At 48.4% G+C, this 13,673-nt stretch overlaps 1 protein-coding gene across 1 annotated transcript in view; it reads right to left on the bottom strand.

Annotated features, from left to right (window-relative positions):
- The window catches only part of SNTG2 (syntrophin gamma 2), an 81,042-nt gene that overhangs the window by 16,972 nt on the left and 50,397 nt on the right, over positions 1-13,673 (bottom strand). Inside the window, exons 13-15 of the mRNA XM_055579794.1 lie at positions 12,093-12,222; positions 9,757-9,795; positions 2,998-3,114 (exon numbers count right to left, since the gene is read on the bottom strand). Of these exons, the coding sequence (XP_055435769.1) occupies positions 2,998-3,114; positions 9,757-9,795; positions 12,093-12,222 (286 nt within the window). The remainder of the gene's footprint in view (positions 1-2,997; positions 3,115-9,756; positions 9,796-12,092; positions 12,223-13,673) is intronic.

A 13,673-nucleotide genomic window follows, 5' to 3' on the forward strand; every position in this document is an offset into this window, starting at 1 on the left:
GGCAGGGTCAGCATGGAGGGCAGTTCCTATGCAGGGGCAGCCGCCAGCCCCCACTGGCTTCACGCAAACCTTACTTTACTGGTGAAAGCCGGGACAGCTGACCTCGGTGCAGAGGTAGCCAGGGCTTGGAGAGAGGACCAGACTGGCCGCACTGCCCTTTCCACCTCGGGGGTCAGCTGAGCATCTGCACCCCCTGAATCCAGAGTCAGGAATGGGGGGTGTGTCTGTGAAAAGACACGGTGTACCCGCTGTTCCCAAACTACCTGTGATGTAGAAGTTTTAAAAATAAAAAACAGTAGAGGACAAATCAAGTTTTACTCTCAGATATCTAGACAATAATGCATGTTTTCAGTGATAAGCAAGGTTTTCTTTAATAGGCCTTTTCTTGGGGAATAATTTTAGAGGGTGAAGATGATAAGGACATGAGTCTGAGCAAGCTCTGGGAGATGGTGGAAGACAGGTGAGCCTGGCGGGCTGCGGTCCATGGGGCCACAGAGTCGGACTTAGTCCCAAAGCCACCTAAGCAAAGGGAGGAGCAGACGTAAAAGCTGCTCCCAGTTCCAGGGAGGCCATGGCGGGGGCGACCCCACCCCTGGGGTACAGAGAGACGACTCAGCCCCTCGGCCAGGCCCCGCTCAAAGCAGAACGCTGAGCAGATCTCAAGCTTCTGAGCACAGTATTCAGGCGGTAGCAGCTGGCTCCAGGTGAGCACACCCCAGCGGCTGAGGTCAGCGATCGATTCGTACGATGTGATGTTTGTGATACGGATCGATGCCAAGAAAATTTGCCATGGGATTTCAAAATAAACAAGCAAAGCCTGGTGTTAACAGAAATGACACTATCCATCTGGAGATACTGGAGGACCCTGTGACCCCTGGGTTAGAATTTCTGTCCATGAAACTGAAGCTGCCATGGGAAGTGGATGAAATCATCTTTCCCCAGAGCAAGTGTGGAAATTTGATTAACATTTAAAGCACTGCTCACAACTTAGAATGTTGTGTGTGGGAAAACTCATGCCCTGAGGGTCTTAATTAGCAAGAAAGGAAAAATTAGGAGGACTTTCCAGCGTGTGATCTGGGCATCTAGTCGCTTCTCCCACCGTTCTGAGGCAGGGGGTCCCTCCCTCAGGCAAACTGGGTGCCGGAGGGCTGACCCTGTCCTCCCCTCCTCCCCTCAACTGTCCTGGGCCAGCGGGGGCCCCTCAGCCCAGAGCCCCAGAGAACTGATTCCGGATCTGCCAGCCATACCCCAGCTGCCTTCCGTGACATCGCGGGGCCGGGACTGAGGCCACTGGGGTTATCTGTGGTTATTCTTGTTTACTTTCCTAGCAACAATAAAGAACATCACTGCATTTGAGAAAAATTCAGTGATTATGCAAATCTGTAGATAACTCTCCAGCATTGGTAATTCACAGCCTTGGTTTTTGGAAAATCTCAGGTCCCTGGTGGAATCCTGGCTTGAGTCCTGGGGACAGAAAAAAGCTCTGTGGGCAGACAGGCCCGGAGGCATCCGTGGTTGAGTACGCCGTGCTCTGCCACTGATAATCCTTCAGTTTCAACACACGGACCCCAGTTCTGTACAAGGTCAGCACTCAGCAACCTGGAGGGAATCCTCCTCCCTGGACACAACTTCTCTACCAGAAATTGTTGTTCAGTCGCTAAGTCGTGTCCCACTCTTTGCAGGTCCATGGACTGCAGCCCGCCAGGCTCATCTGTCTTTCACCACCTCCCAGAGTTTGCTCAGACTCATGTCCATTGAGTCGGTGATGCTATCCAATCATCTCATCCTCTAAAATTATTCCCCAAGAAAAAGCCTATTAAAGAAAACCTTGCTTACCACTGAAAACATGCACTGTTGTCTAGATGCCTGAGAGTAAAACTTGATTTGCCCTCTACTATTTTTTATGTTTAAAACTTTACTGAGCTATGATTGACAGATGTGCCGTACACGACTGATGAGTCTGAAGAAGAGGAGACACGTGAAACCAGCAGCCCTGTTTGTCATAAACATATCCATCACCCCGCAGCCGGGGACGACGGTGCTGTGCGGACGCGAGGCGTGTGGATGGTGCGGCCACTGTGGAGCCAGCATGGCGGCTCCTCAAAGAAACGGAGCAGAACTACCGTCCAATCCAGCGATCCCACTCCTGGATATTTATGCAAAGGAAACAAACTCTGAGTCTTGAGAGCCCTGCGCCCCAAGTCCCTCACCATTCACAGCAGCCAGGCCACAGACACGATTACAGCGTCTGCTGACGGGTGGAGGGCAGATGACAACAGAGAGCATCCACGGGGAGGGATACTCTTCGGCTTATTTTTAATGGCAGAAAAGCAACAATACTGTAGGTGACTTGCATCTCAACTTTTAGATCCTGAAGCGATCAGGTTTTGCTGTTTGTTTGCAGCTCTGATGTGTGGACTCAAGAGTGAATTGGCTTTAACCCATGAGCCTGAAGGCAGGGCACACAGAGACGGGGTCAGTTTTGAAAAAGTGGTGCTGGTGAGAATTAGAAAATAAATTGCAAACTGTAGCCCTCAGGATTAAATTTCTATTGGGGGCCCTATTAAATCAGGCTGTTTATTTTTAAAAATGTGGAGGACATGAGTGAAAATGTCTTTTTGTGTTTCATTATTTGACCATGAAGTTAGAAATATCTGACGAGAAGGGTCTTCTGTTTTGTGGCTCCTTCGACCACATAAACAGTGGTCTGAGACCCCCACGCCTCTGCACCCCCACCTCCAAGCCGGCTGGGATCTTCAGCAGGAAAACACTCTCACGTCTCAGTGGCTGCTTGAAAAGAAGAAAACTGTGGACAGCTGATTAATGAGTTTAGAGTGAGAAGGGCCTGGGGTCCACAGCAGAGTCCTTTCCATCAGCGAACGTGGGGCTGGAGGCAGGCCCGCCACCCACCCTCCTGACCACTTCCAAATGCTGGGCCTGGCGCTTCTTCAGTGACGGCCTCCTCAGCGTCCGTCCCAGCCCCAAGGGCCCGCTTACCGGCGGAGAGACGAAGACATAGAGGGATGAGCCCTTCAGTGCCAGGAACCTGGGTCTGAAGGTCTGAGATGAGCTGGCACCTCCCAGTCTCTCGCTGACCCAGCCCATGTGGACGACCTGTGGAGCAAAACTTTCAGAATGAACTGCCAGGCCCCATTCAGAGCACAGGGCCGCCGGGTGGAGAGGGCAGACAGCAGGCCGCCCACCCCACAGTCCGACCCAGCCACGACCACCCTCCAATCCGGGCACACGGCACAAATGTGAGACACCCGGGTCCAGACAGCTGCACTGGGCCAGGCTCGGAACATGGGCTTCTGAGTTACTTAGTTTTGGCCAGTGTTGGATGTCTCAGCTATATCAGAGTTCTGCCTTCCACATATATTTAAAACCAAGTTATTTAATCACATTTTATTAGAGATTGCTGCTGCTGCTGCTAAGTCACTTCAGTCGTGGCCGACTCTGTGCGACCTCTTAGACGGCAGCCCACCAGGCTCCCCCGTCCCTGGGATTCTCCAGGCAAGAGCACTGGAGTGGGTTGCCATTTCCTTCTCCAATGCATGAAAGTGAAAAGGGAAAGTGAAGTCGCTCAGTCGTGTCAGACTCTTAGCGACCCCATAGACTGCAGCCTACCAGGCTCCTCCGTCCATGGGATTTTCCAGGCAAGAGTACTGGAGTGGGGTGCCATCGCCTTCTCCGCTATTAGAGTTTAGTATTTCTAATCTGTCTCTGAGGTTGCAAAAGCAACTAGTATATTTTTCATTTCTGTAGTAAACATTTCATTAAGACACGTGGGAGAAATGACTGTTTCTTTGTAGCTCGACTTTCAACACTGAACATAACACGATAATATTAGATTCTAGTGACACAATGAGAACTGGCACAAGTCAGAATATGATTAAAAAGGTAATGGAGGCAGTCACGCAGCTTAAGAATTGAGTGCATGGACTTAACAATAAGCTAAGGCAAGACCCGGGGTGTCTTCTCTGGGTGTCTTATCCTACTTCCCTCTGCGTCTGCCTTAGACCACATGCCCTCTGAGGACAAGGCCCACGTCTTTACCTGTATCTGCTCCACACCCACGACTGGCAAGGAGGGCTTGTTCCTTAAAATTTCTTGAAAGGAAGTGTGAGTGACTCTTCACCTATTGCTGTATGTGTGCGTGCTAAGTCGCCTCGGTCGTGTCCGACTCTGTGACCCCACAGACTGCAGCACACCAGGCCTCCCTGTCCTTCACCATCTCCTGAGGTTTGCTCAAACTCATATCCACTGAGTCGGTGATGCGATCTAACCATCATATCCTCTGTCACCCCCTTCTCCAAGTATTGCAAATCTTTAAGTCACTAGCAAGCTCAAAAGTCGGCTTTGATACTGTGTCTATCTCCAGGAATCTTACCCATATTCTTTTCAAACTACTAATTTAGTAAAGGCTGGTAGGACCAAAAAATGAACACCATTCAGAAGGAAAACCAAGCCACAGAAAGAAAACAGCCCTTGGCGGGACTCTAGCAGCATGGACGGAGGGTCCCTCAGACCGCAGGCCTTTCCTCTGCTGAGGACCCCAGCAGACCGGGCTTCAGCTCGGGCCTCACATGGGCAGGGGAGACGAGGTAATTCGTGTACACATATGTAAGGGGCCTACACACACGTAAGGGGCCTACATACATGTAAGGGGCCTACATACATGCAAGGGGCCTACACATACATAAGTGACCTACACACACGTAAGGGGCCTACATACATGTAAGGGGCCTACATATATGTAAGGGGCCTACATACATGTAAGGGGCCTACACATACGTAAGGGGCCTACATGTACATAAGGGGCCTACATACATGCAAGGGGCCTACATACATGTAAGGGGCCTACACATACGTAAGGGGCCTACATGTACATAAGGGGCCTACATACATGCAAGGGGCCTACATACATGTAAGGGGCCTACACATACATGTAAGGGGCCTACACACATGTAAGGGGCCTACACACACGTAAGGGGCCTACATATATGTAAGGGGCCTACATGTACATAAGGGGCCTACACATACGTAAGGTACCTACATATATATAAGTAATTCTTTGGCCTGTAGGGAGGAAAAACTCTGTTGTTTTTTTGTTTACTTTTCAATCATATATTCAAATGCTGCCAAGTCTCCAACAATCATCTTTCTCTTCATGAAATACTCAGAGATGGTGATATAGGTCCCACAAGAGGTGGATGATATATATACACTGGAGCCTAATATGGGGGAACTTAGCTTAAGACAGAGCTGAATACCCAGACATGAAAATGTGTCAATAGGTAGACTGATAAGACAGATGTGGATGGATGGGTGGATAGATGGACGACAGATACACGGATAGATGAATAGATCCATAGATAGGTGACAGACAGCTAGGCATGGATAGATAGATGGATAGACAGACAGATGATTCGTGGATAGATTTCCGTTACAGATGGACCAAGGGTGAGCAATAAGCAGAATGTGTAACTTCCAGGCTGATCTGGAGAAGCTGGGACTGTTTCCAGCAGAGCAGCAGCAAGCGCTCTTCTCGCGAGGACAGCGTGCTGGGGACAGAGTCCCCTCTGATCGCCCGAGAGCCGCCCTGTCTCTCTGGAGGCGCGGGCGCCAGCTGTGGCTGCCCCTCCGCTCCAGGCCGGCGGGCGCGGCCCCCAGGCTGTGGCAGCCATTCAAGCCGCTGCTTCTCCTCCCTTGTTTGGTGGATACAGTGCTGGGCGCGTGTCGAGGAGCAAACCAGCAGCTCGTCTTCCAGCAAAGACGGTGATGCAGAGACTTAATAACCTGACACATCTGTAAATTGGATGTGAAGTTAATGCAATTCCATATGTAATTTAATTCTGCCTGGATTAATTAGCAAAGAAAAAAGTTATCACTCAGCTGTTACTGGGAGCACTGGGCGCTCTATGACTCTTCTTTAGGTATATGCAGGGCATAAATAATTTTAAGAAAAGCTAATTTTATCTTTTGTATTATGAACTTTCTAATGATTTATTACATATTCCAAGAAATAAAAATATAATTTTATGAACACCTATCTGATTGTATTAAGGGAATATAACCATTAAAATAAAGGAGCATATTTTTCTTTATGTTTTTGATTCCATTTTTATAGAAAATTCCTTTTTCTTTGTTTTTTCACTTGACTGAGTCAAAATAACCAGTTAAGCATCTATCACATAATAACTATACAACTAGTCTCTTCCTTTTCACTGAAGAAGCTTGAATACCTTGAGTTATTTAGACTTCTTTTGGTTTTGCTTGATTAAGGTATCCACTTTTAAGTGAGGTTTTTCAGAAGAAATTTAATTTGTAAAATAGATTCTTGCTATTTTGGCAGGGTGACCATTTGTCCTGGATTTCCTGGGACAATTCTAAATTTACTCCTGTCGTCTTACTATGACTTTTAGGTCGGATGACAAATTAGTCATTTTATTTGCCAGACATAAAAGCCTGAAAATCGACACTCTATGCTTTCTTACTGTCCTTCCAGGTCTGGTGTCCTTTGTTTTTCTGTGTCAATTTCAGTGGTTGTCAAATGCCTTTATTTTTTCATGCTTATTCAAATATTATTTTTACTAACTTCCAAAATCAATGATTAATTGTTAAAAATGAGAAAAAAAATCTTTCCTTTTAAAAATAGGGTCCAACATAATAAATCTAAACTCCTATCATGCATACAAAATGTTTAGCTTTTGGACAAATGTGAAACAATCCTCTACTAAAAACTTGGCGTATCAGGGCAGGCTGAGCTCTCTCACAGCCCCGCACAGTGAGGCTTATCTCTAATATTTCTTTCTAGATAATCGAATCCACCCCCTGAGTAAAGTCAAAGTTATACAGAAATATTGAGGTTAAAAAAAACAAAAAAACATTAGATTACCCATTCAGTTCAGTGCAGTCGCTCAGTCGTGTCCAACTCTTCGCAACCCCATGGACTGCAGCACGCCAGGCCTCCCTGTCCATCACAACTCCCAGAGTTTACCCAAACTCATGTGCATCGAGTCAGTGATGCCATCCAGCCATCTCATCCTCTGGCGTCCCCTTCTCCTCCTGCCTTCAATCTTTCCCAGCATCAGGGTCTTTTCAAATGGGTCAGCTCTTTGCATCAGGTGGCCAAACTATTGGAGTTTCAGCTTCAACATCAGTCCTTTCAATGAACACCCAGGACTGATCTCCTTTAGGATGGACTGGTTGGACCTCCTTGCAGTCCAAGGGACTCTCAAGAGTCTTCTCCAACACCACAGTTCAAAAGCATCAATTCTTCGGTGCTCAGCTTTCTTCACAGTCCAACTCTCACATCCATACATGACCACAGGAAAAACCATAGCCCTAACTAGATGGATCTTTGTTGGCAAAGTAATGTCTCTGCTCTTTAATATGCTATCTAGGTTGGTCACAAATTTCCTTCCAAGGAGTAAGCGTCTTTCAATTTCATGGCTGCAATTATCATCTGCAGTGATTTTGGAGCCCCCAAAAATAAAGTCTGACACTGTTTCTACTGTTTCCCCATCTATTTCCCATGAAGTGATGGGACCAGATGCCATGATCTTCGTTTTCTGAATGTTGAGCTTTAAGCCAACTTTTTCACTCTCGTCTTTCACTTTTATCAAGAGGCTTTTTCCCTTCACTGTCTGCCATAAGGGTGGTGTCATCTGCATATCTGAGGTTATTGATATTCCTCCCGGCAATCTTGATTCCAGCTAGTGCTTCTTCCAGCCCAGGGTTTCTCATGATGTACTCTGCCATTACCACTGTCTTATTTCATAGATTAAGAAACTGTTGCTCAGATGTTAATTTGTTCCAAGTACATCACCAGAGAAGGGGTTAGTGGGCTCAGAATCCAGGTTTTATTCATATAAGACCACCAAAACTGACATCATACAAACGTGGCTTACTTCGTGATAAAATTTCACTAAGATAAAACCATTGCAAAATTACTCCACTGCTCAGGAGGCCTTTGAAACCTAACTCATTTCACATCCCTTGTGCTGGGAGTTTTGCTCCTCAGATGGTTTTAACCTTCCTTGAACTAGTTCATTGTTCTCTCGTGTGATTCACTGAGAAAGAAGAGTTAATTTCTAAGTAAAACAAAACATGTTTTGATTTCCAGTTGGGTGCTCTTTTCCACCTGCCAGGCAATCAAGTACAGCCATGAGAACGTGGTGTCGTCCGAACACGTCAGGTTCAAGTCCTGTGAAAGCTGCGTGTTATCAGCGTAATGGGCACTCATGTGCGCGTATTTCCAGACCGCCGACCACGCGTGATGTGTTTGGACAGTCCTGGAGAGGATGACGTCCCTGTGACAGGACGTGGAGCAGCTGAAGGGAGGGGAGGAGGGCACGCTGTCTGCGGTCCTAAAACCACGTAGCCCCCATGGGCTCCTGGACACAAAAGCCCTTCTGTGTCCCCCATCTCTGGCTTGTGGGGAATAGGTTTCATTCCACCTCGGGGACCTTCCTTGGGTTCCAAAGGGCAGATCTCAGCAGTTGCTAATAAGGGACGGGACAGGGCGCAGAGACAAGGGAGAGGGAGTGGAGAACCAGAAGCGCATCCGTGGGGCAGGGTCCCACCTCGCCCTTAGGGGACACACAGAACAGTGTTTTGAACTCTTCTGCAGAACGAAAACCCACCAGATGGAAGATGCTAACTCCCTGATGAAGCCCTCTTCATTCCAGCAAAAAGGTGTCCATTCGATAGGAACCACTGAAGCCCAGAACAAGACCACCTGATGCCAGGCGGTCTCTGGATGGAAGGAACGCAGGCCCTGCACACGCTGGACGCTGATCAGCACTCCCACCTGGACGAGAAGATGCCCCATTGCCCACCCCCCCACCCTGGATGAGAAGACGCCCCGCTGACCACCCGCCCATCCTGGATGAGAAGACGCCCCGCTGCCCACTCCTGCCCCCGGGGGGCACACGGAGCACTCCCACCTGGATCAGCAGATGCCCTGCAGCCCACCCCCCCCACCCTGGACGAGAAGACGCCCCACTGACCACCCCCCGATCCTGGACAAGAAGACGCCTTGCTGCCCACCCCGTGCTCCCAGGTGGGCACAACCGAGCACTCCCAACCTGGATCAGAAGACACCCCGCTGCCCACCCCCGCCCCCGGGGGGGCACACAGCTCTGAGAGCACGCGCCTGCTGCGGCTCCCATTGCTGGGCAAGGCAATAAAGCTGATCTCTCCTAATTCACTTCACTTTGCTCTTGGAAGGAATGGGCTGAGGGCTCCTGAAGAGGTGGGGCTGCAGCGACCCTGGCCCAGGTGAACAGAGGCCTGCGTGCCGGGGCAGGCCGGCACTCTGCTCCCACCCCACGTGCAGCAGCATTTGCCCTGCCCAAGGCCTCCCAGAGCGAAACTCCCCAGGGGAGGGTTAGCTGAGAAAATCACACCATGCTGACCATTCCGAATCCTGCAGGCTGGTCTCAGCCGTCAAACCCCTCGAAGCCTCCACAGCTGCATCTGGGGCATCACTTGGTCACGGTTCCTTCATAAAATGTAGGCGCCCCTAGATCACTCACTGGTAACCTGGCACCCTCAGGCAGGACGGTTCCTGCCATGCAATCTCCAGGACAAACAAGCAGCTTTATGGAGTTAACCCTGAAGGTGAGGACTGCAACTTCATCACACGTGTGCTAATGCTTTTCTGTCAAAATTTCCAAATCAGATTTGAAAAACAGAAAGAGGCAACTTTTGGAGACATTGTATGATCAACATGAAAACCACAAATCCTACCTGGTCACAAGGAGAACAGCATTTATTTGCCATTTTCATCTGTAGAGAGAGGGAAACAAGGAGTCAGTATAATTTTATTAATGGCGTAATTATTCAACCTGTCTAATTGGCAACTGAAATTAATTAGCTGCATGAACTGTCCCCAGAAGTAAGTTTCTTTTATAGTGCTTTTCCTTCCTGAAAACCAAACCAGAGCACAGAGGAATGTGTGGCAGCGAGTCTCATAATAGAATGCCCAAGACGAGCACGCCAACTCTGCTGTTCCTCAATTATCGGCACTTTATGTAAGAGAAGCCATGGGCAGCAGAATCTTACACTTCAACATCTGAAAAACTGGGGGAAATGACTTCTGCACACACCACCTCAGGTGACTATAGTTTCACAGCTCACACTCCTTCCCCGATTCTCCCAGCGATCCTCCAAAATCCAACCAGTGAGGACATGAAGGTCCAGAGTAATAGAACAGCCAAGACTGCCGGGAAACGGGCTCTACATCTGCGGTTCTGGCTCGCGGGTGTTCAGCTTTCCTTCCCTCTGCCCGCCCAGCACCCCAGTGTGAGATTCATATGGAGCCTGGTGCGTCTGCAAATACCAAGCTGCCACCACCTGGCCTTTTTCTTTACCTTTTATCCACCCAGATACCCTTGAAATCAAATGTCAAGTTGGAAAACTGAGGTCTTAGAGAGTCTGGTGGGCGTCCAGGCGGCACTAGTGGTAAAGAACCACCTGCCAGATCAGGAGACTAAGAGACGCAGGCTTGGTCCCCGGGTCGGGAAGATCCCCTGGAGGAGAGCATGGCAACCCACTCCAGTATTCTTGCCTGGAGAATCCCATGGACAGAGAGGCTGGCAGGCTACGGTCCATAGCACGGCGCAGAGTCAGACGTGACTAAAGCAACTCAGCACACATATGGCACCTCCTGGGGAGCTGAGAGCCCCTGGGGTCCTTGGAATAGAAATCTCAAGCATTTCTGCTTCCCTGGTATTTCAAAGTGCTCAGGCAACCAGTGTTGGGCAGCTTCCAGGAGCAAGTCAGGAGTGAGAGAGACAGGGCCGCAGGGGCGGCTGCAGGGCCCTCCCCTCGAGCCGCAGGTGTCTGAACACACAGGCCCTGCCTGCCCCCAGCTGGCCTGGACCAGAGTAGACCCGGGGGCATGAATGCGGACAGTGGGGCAAGTCACCCGGTGGGGCCTGAGGACCACGAGACTGGTCCACGGCCACCTTCGGCCAAGGGCTGCTCCTTCCGTGAGCCCCTGCGGCTGTGGCCAGGGTATGGGGTGCTCTACCCACTCCAGTATTCTTGCCTGGAGAATCCCAGGGATGGCAGAGCCTGGTGGGCTGCCATCTGTGGGGTTGTACAGAGTTGGACACGACTGACACGACTTAGCAGCACGGGGTGCTCTAGGGAACTTCAGACTTGATTCAGGTGTTGCTCCCACCCCATGTGGTTTTAGTATACATTCATTTATTTCAATATTGACTTGGTCATTACACAGACCATTCAAGGAGACAGAGCACCTGCTCCCTCCTGGGGACCTGCTGTGAGCCACTGAGACTATCTGGTGGCCGTGCCTCTTTCTAAGCTTCCTCCATGTTTTGGAAAATTACATTTCTAACCGAGTTGGGTTCCCCAAATACATGTCACGTTACATCAATGCATCTGGATAGAGAACATATAAAGTATATGCTCGCAGAGAATGCTGTGTAGGTACATGGAAAGGAAGAGACAAGAGACAAGGCCAAGGTGAAGAGTCCAGACCCTGACTCAGCCTCTCCTCTCACACCAGGAAACTTTTGGGTGACTTAATCTTTCCCTTTTTCTTACTTAGAGATTCGATTTGTTGAAAAAGAGAGTACAATATTTGTTTCTCTCTTTCTGATTTACTTCCCTCTGTATCACAGGCTCTAGGGTCATCCACGTCACTAGGACTGACTCAAATGTGTTCTTTTTACAGCTGAGTAATATTCCATTGTACACATGCACCACAACTTCTTTATCCGTTCATCTGTCGATGGACATCTAGGTTGCTTCCATGTCCTAGCCACTGAGAATACTGCTCTGTGACAACCTAGGGGGTGGGGTGGGGTGAGAGGGGGAGGGAAGCTCAAGAGGGAGGAGACACATGGATGCCTGTGGCTGATTCATGCTGATGAATGGCAGAAACCACCACAATATCGTAAAGCAATTATCCTCCAAATAAAAGCTATCTTTAAAAGTATGTGCTTCTGTTTAACGTTATGACCAACTGCTTTAGGGTTAATCTTAAATAACAGAGTCGTGACTATTTCCATGGACTGAAAAGCAAACCCAGGGACAGGGACCGTCTCCACGCTCACGTTTCGCAGCATCAGATCGCTGATGTTCGCCGACACCACCCTCAGCCAGTCGGCACGCTCCTGGGCCGTGTGAAACTGGAGGGGGCCCGAGCTCACCCCATCCAGGGCCTGCACCTGGATCGCGCTGGACCTGAAGGAGGAAGAGAAGAACTGCTGGGAGGGGGCGCTGGGGCCGGTGCCTCAGGACTGGGGGGCGGTGCTGTTACCAGCCCCGTCAGCCCTGCTCGGCAACGCCACGCTGCCACCATGCAAGGCACAGCTCAAGCTGTGGGCTTAAACGAACCTGTCTCAGTACCCTAGGCAGAGATACTGACACTAAGTTCAGTATATCTGTATACTAAGTTCAGTATATCACTTCCTCCTGCTGATGGAGGCTCTCCAGACGTCACTGGGTCTATTTGGCTTATGGTTCTGTTGGAGCCCAGTTTCTTCTTGAGGTTCTACCTGGCCTCTCCTTCCCCTGTTAAAACTGGGGTACCGAGGCTTCCCACTGTCACTGCTGAGTTGTCTGCTCCTCCTTCAGTACTGCTGGTTCCAGCTCCCTGTACTCTGGGGCTCTGTGCAGGTGCACATAGAGTTTTAACTGTTATCTCCTCCTGATGATTTAAACATTTATCTTTAAAAAATACCCCTGCTCTTATTTCTAAGAACAATTTTAGTTTAAAGTTCTATTTTGAATGGCACTACTGTGACCAGTCCATCTTTCTTGTGTTTCCTGCGGATGATATCTTTCTCATCTTTTCTTTATCTATTTGTATCTAAAATGTGTCTCTTGAAGACAGATCTTGTTTTTTTCTATTTAGTCTGAAAAATTTACCTTTTAATTGGGTTATTTAATCATTCAAATATATTTTATTATTGGTACAGTTAGACTTGTGTCTGCCATTTTACTTTTCATTTTCTATGTGTCTCACATAATTTTTGTTCCTCTGCTCCTCTTTTCCTGCTTTTTTTAATATTAGTAAGCATTTACATTTCTTTAGTAATTTTAAATATATATGTGTATATACATACAGATGAAGAGCAAACTAAATACGGTGAAAGCAGAAGGAAGAAAATATTGAAGATTGGAGCTGGAATTAATGAAGCACAGAAGAGAAAATCAGCGTGAGCGAAATCTGGTTCTTTAAGAAGAATAGCAAAACGGATAAGCTTTTCGCTATAAGGACCAAGGGAAAAAGAAAGAAGCCTCAAAACGCCAGCATACGAAGTGAAGGTGGGACTGTTGGCATCAACATCACAGGAACAAAAAGGGTTACAAAGAAGCCACATGAGCAACCATGGCCACTAAATGAGAGAAATTAGGTGAAAGGCACAAATCCTTGAAAGACACAACTACTTAAGCTGATTTAGGAAGAAATCTGAAAAGATAATATTACAAGTGTAGAGACTCAATGTTTAACCCCAGACTAACCACATAAAAAAGTTGAGGCCCAGATGGCTTCACCACTGAGGTCTACAAAACATTCAGAGAAGAATTAATAACAATTATTCACACTCTCCCCCAAATAGAACAGAACATTTTCAACCTACTTACTTTGATACCAAAACCACAATTCATCACAAGAAAACTACAGACTA

Source organism: Bubalus kerabau, chromosome 4 (assembly GCF_029407905.1).
Source record: "Bubalus kerabau isolate K-KA32 ecotype Philippines breed swamp buffalo chromosome 4, PCC_UOA_SB_1v2, whole genome shotgun sequence".
NCBI lineage: Eukaryota > Metazoa > Chordata > Mammalia > Artiodactyla > Bovidae > Bubalus > Bubalus kerabau.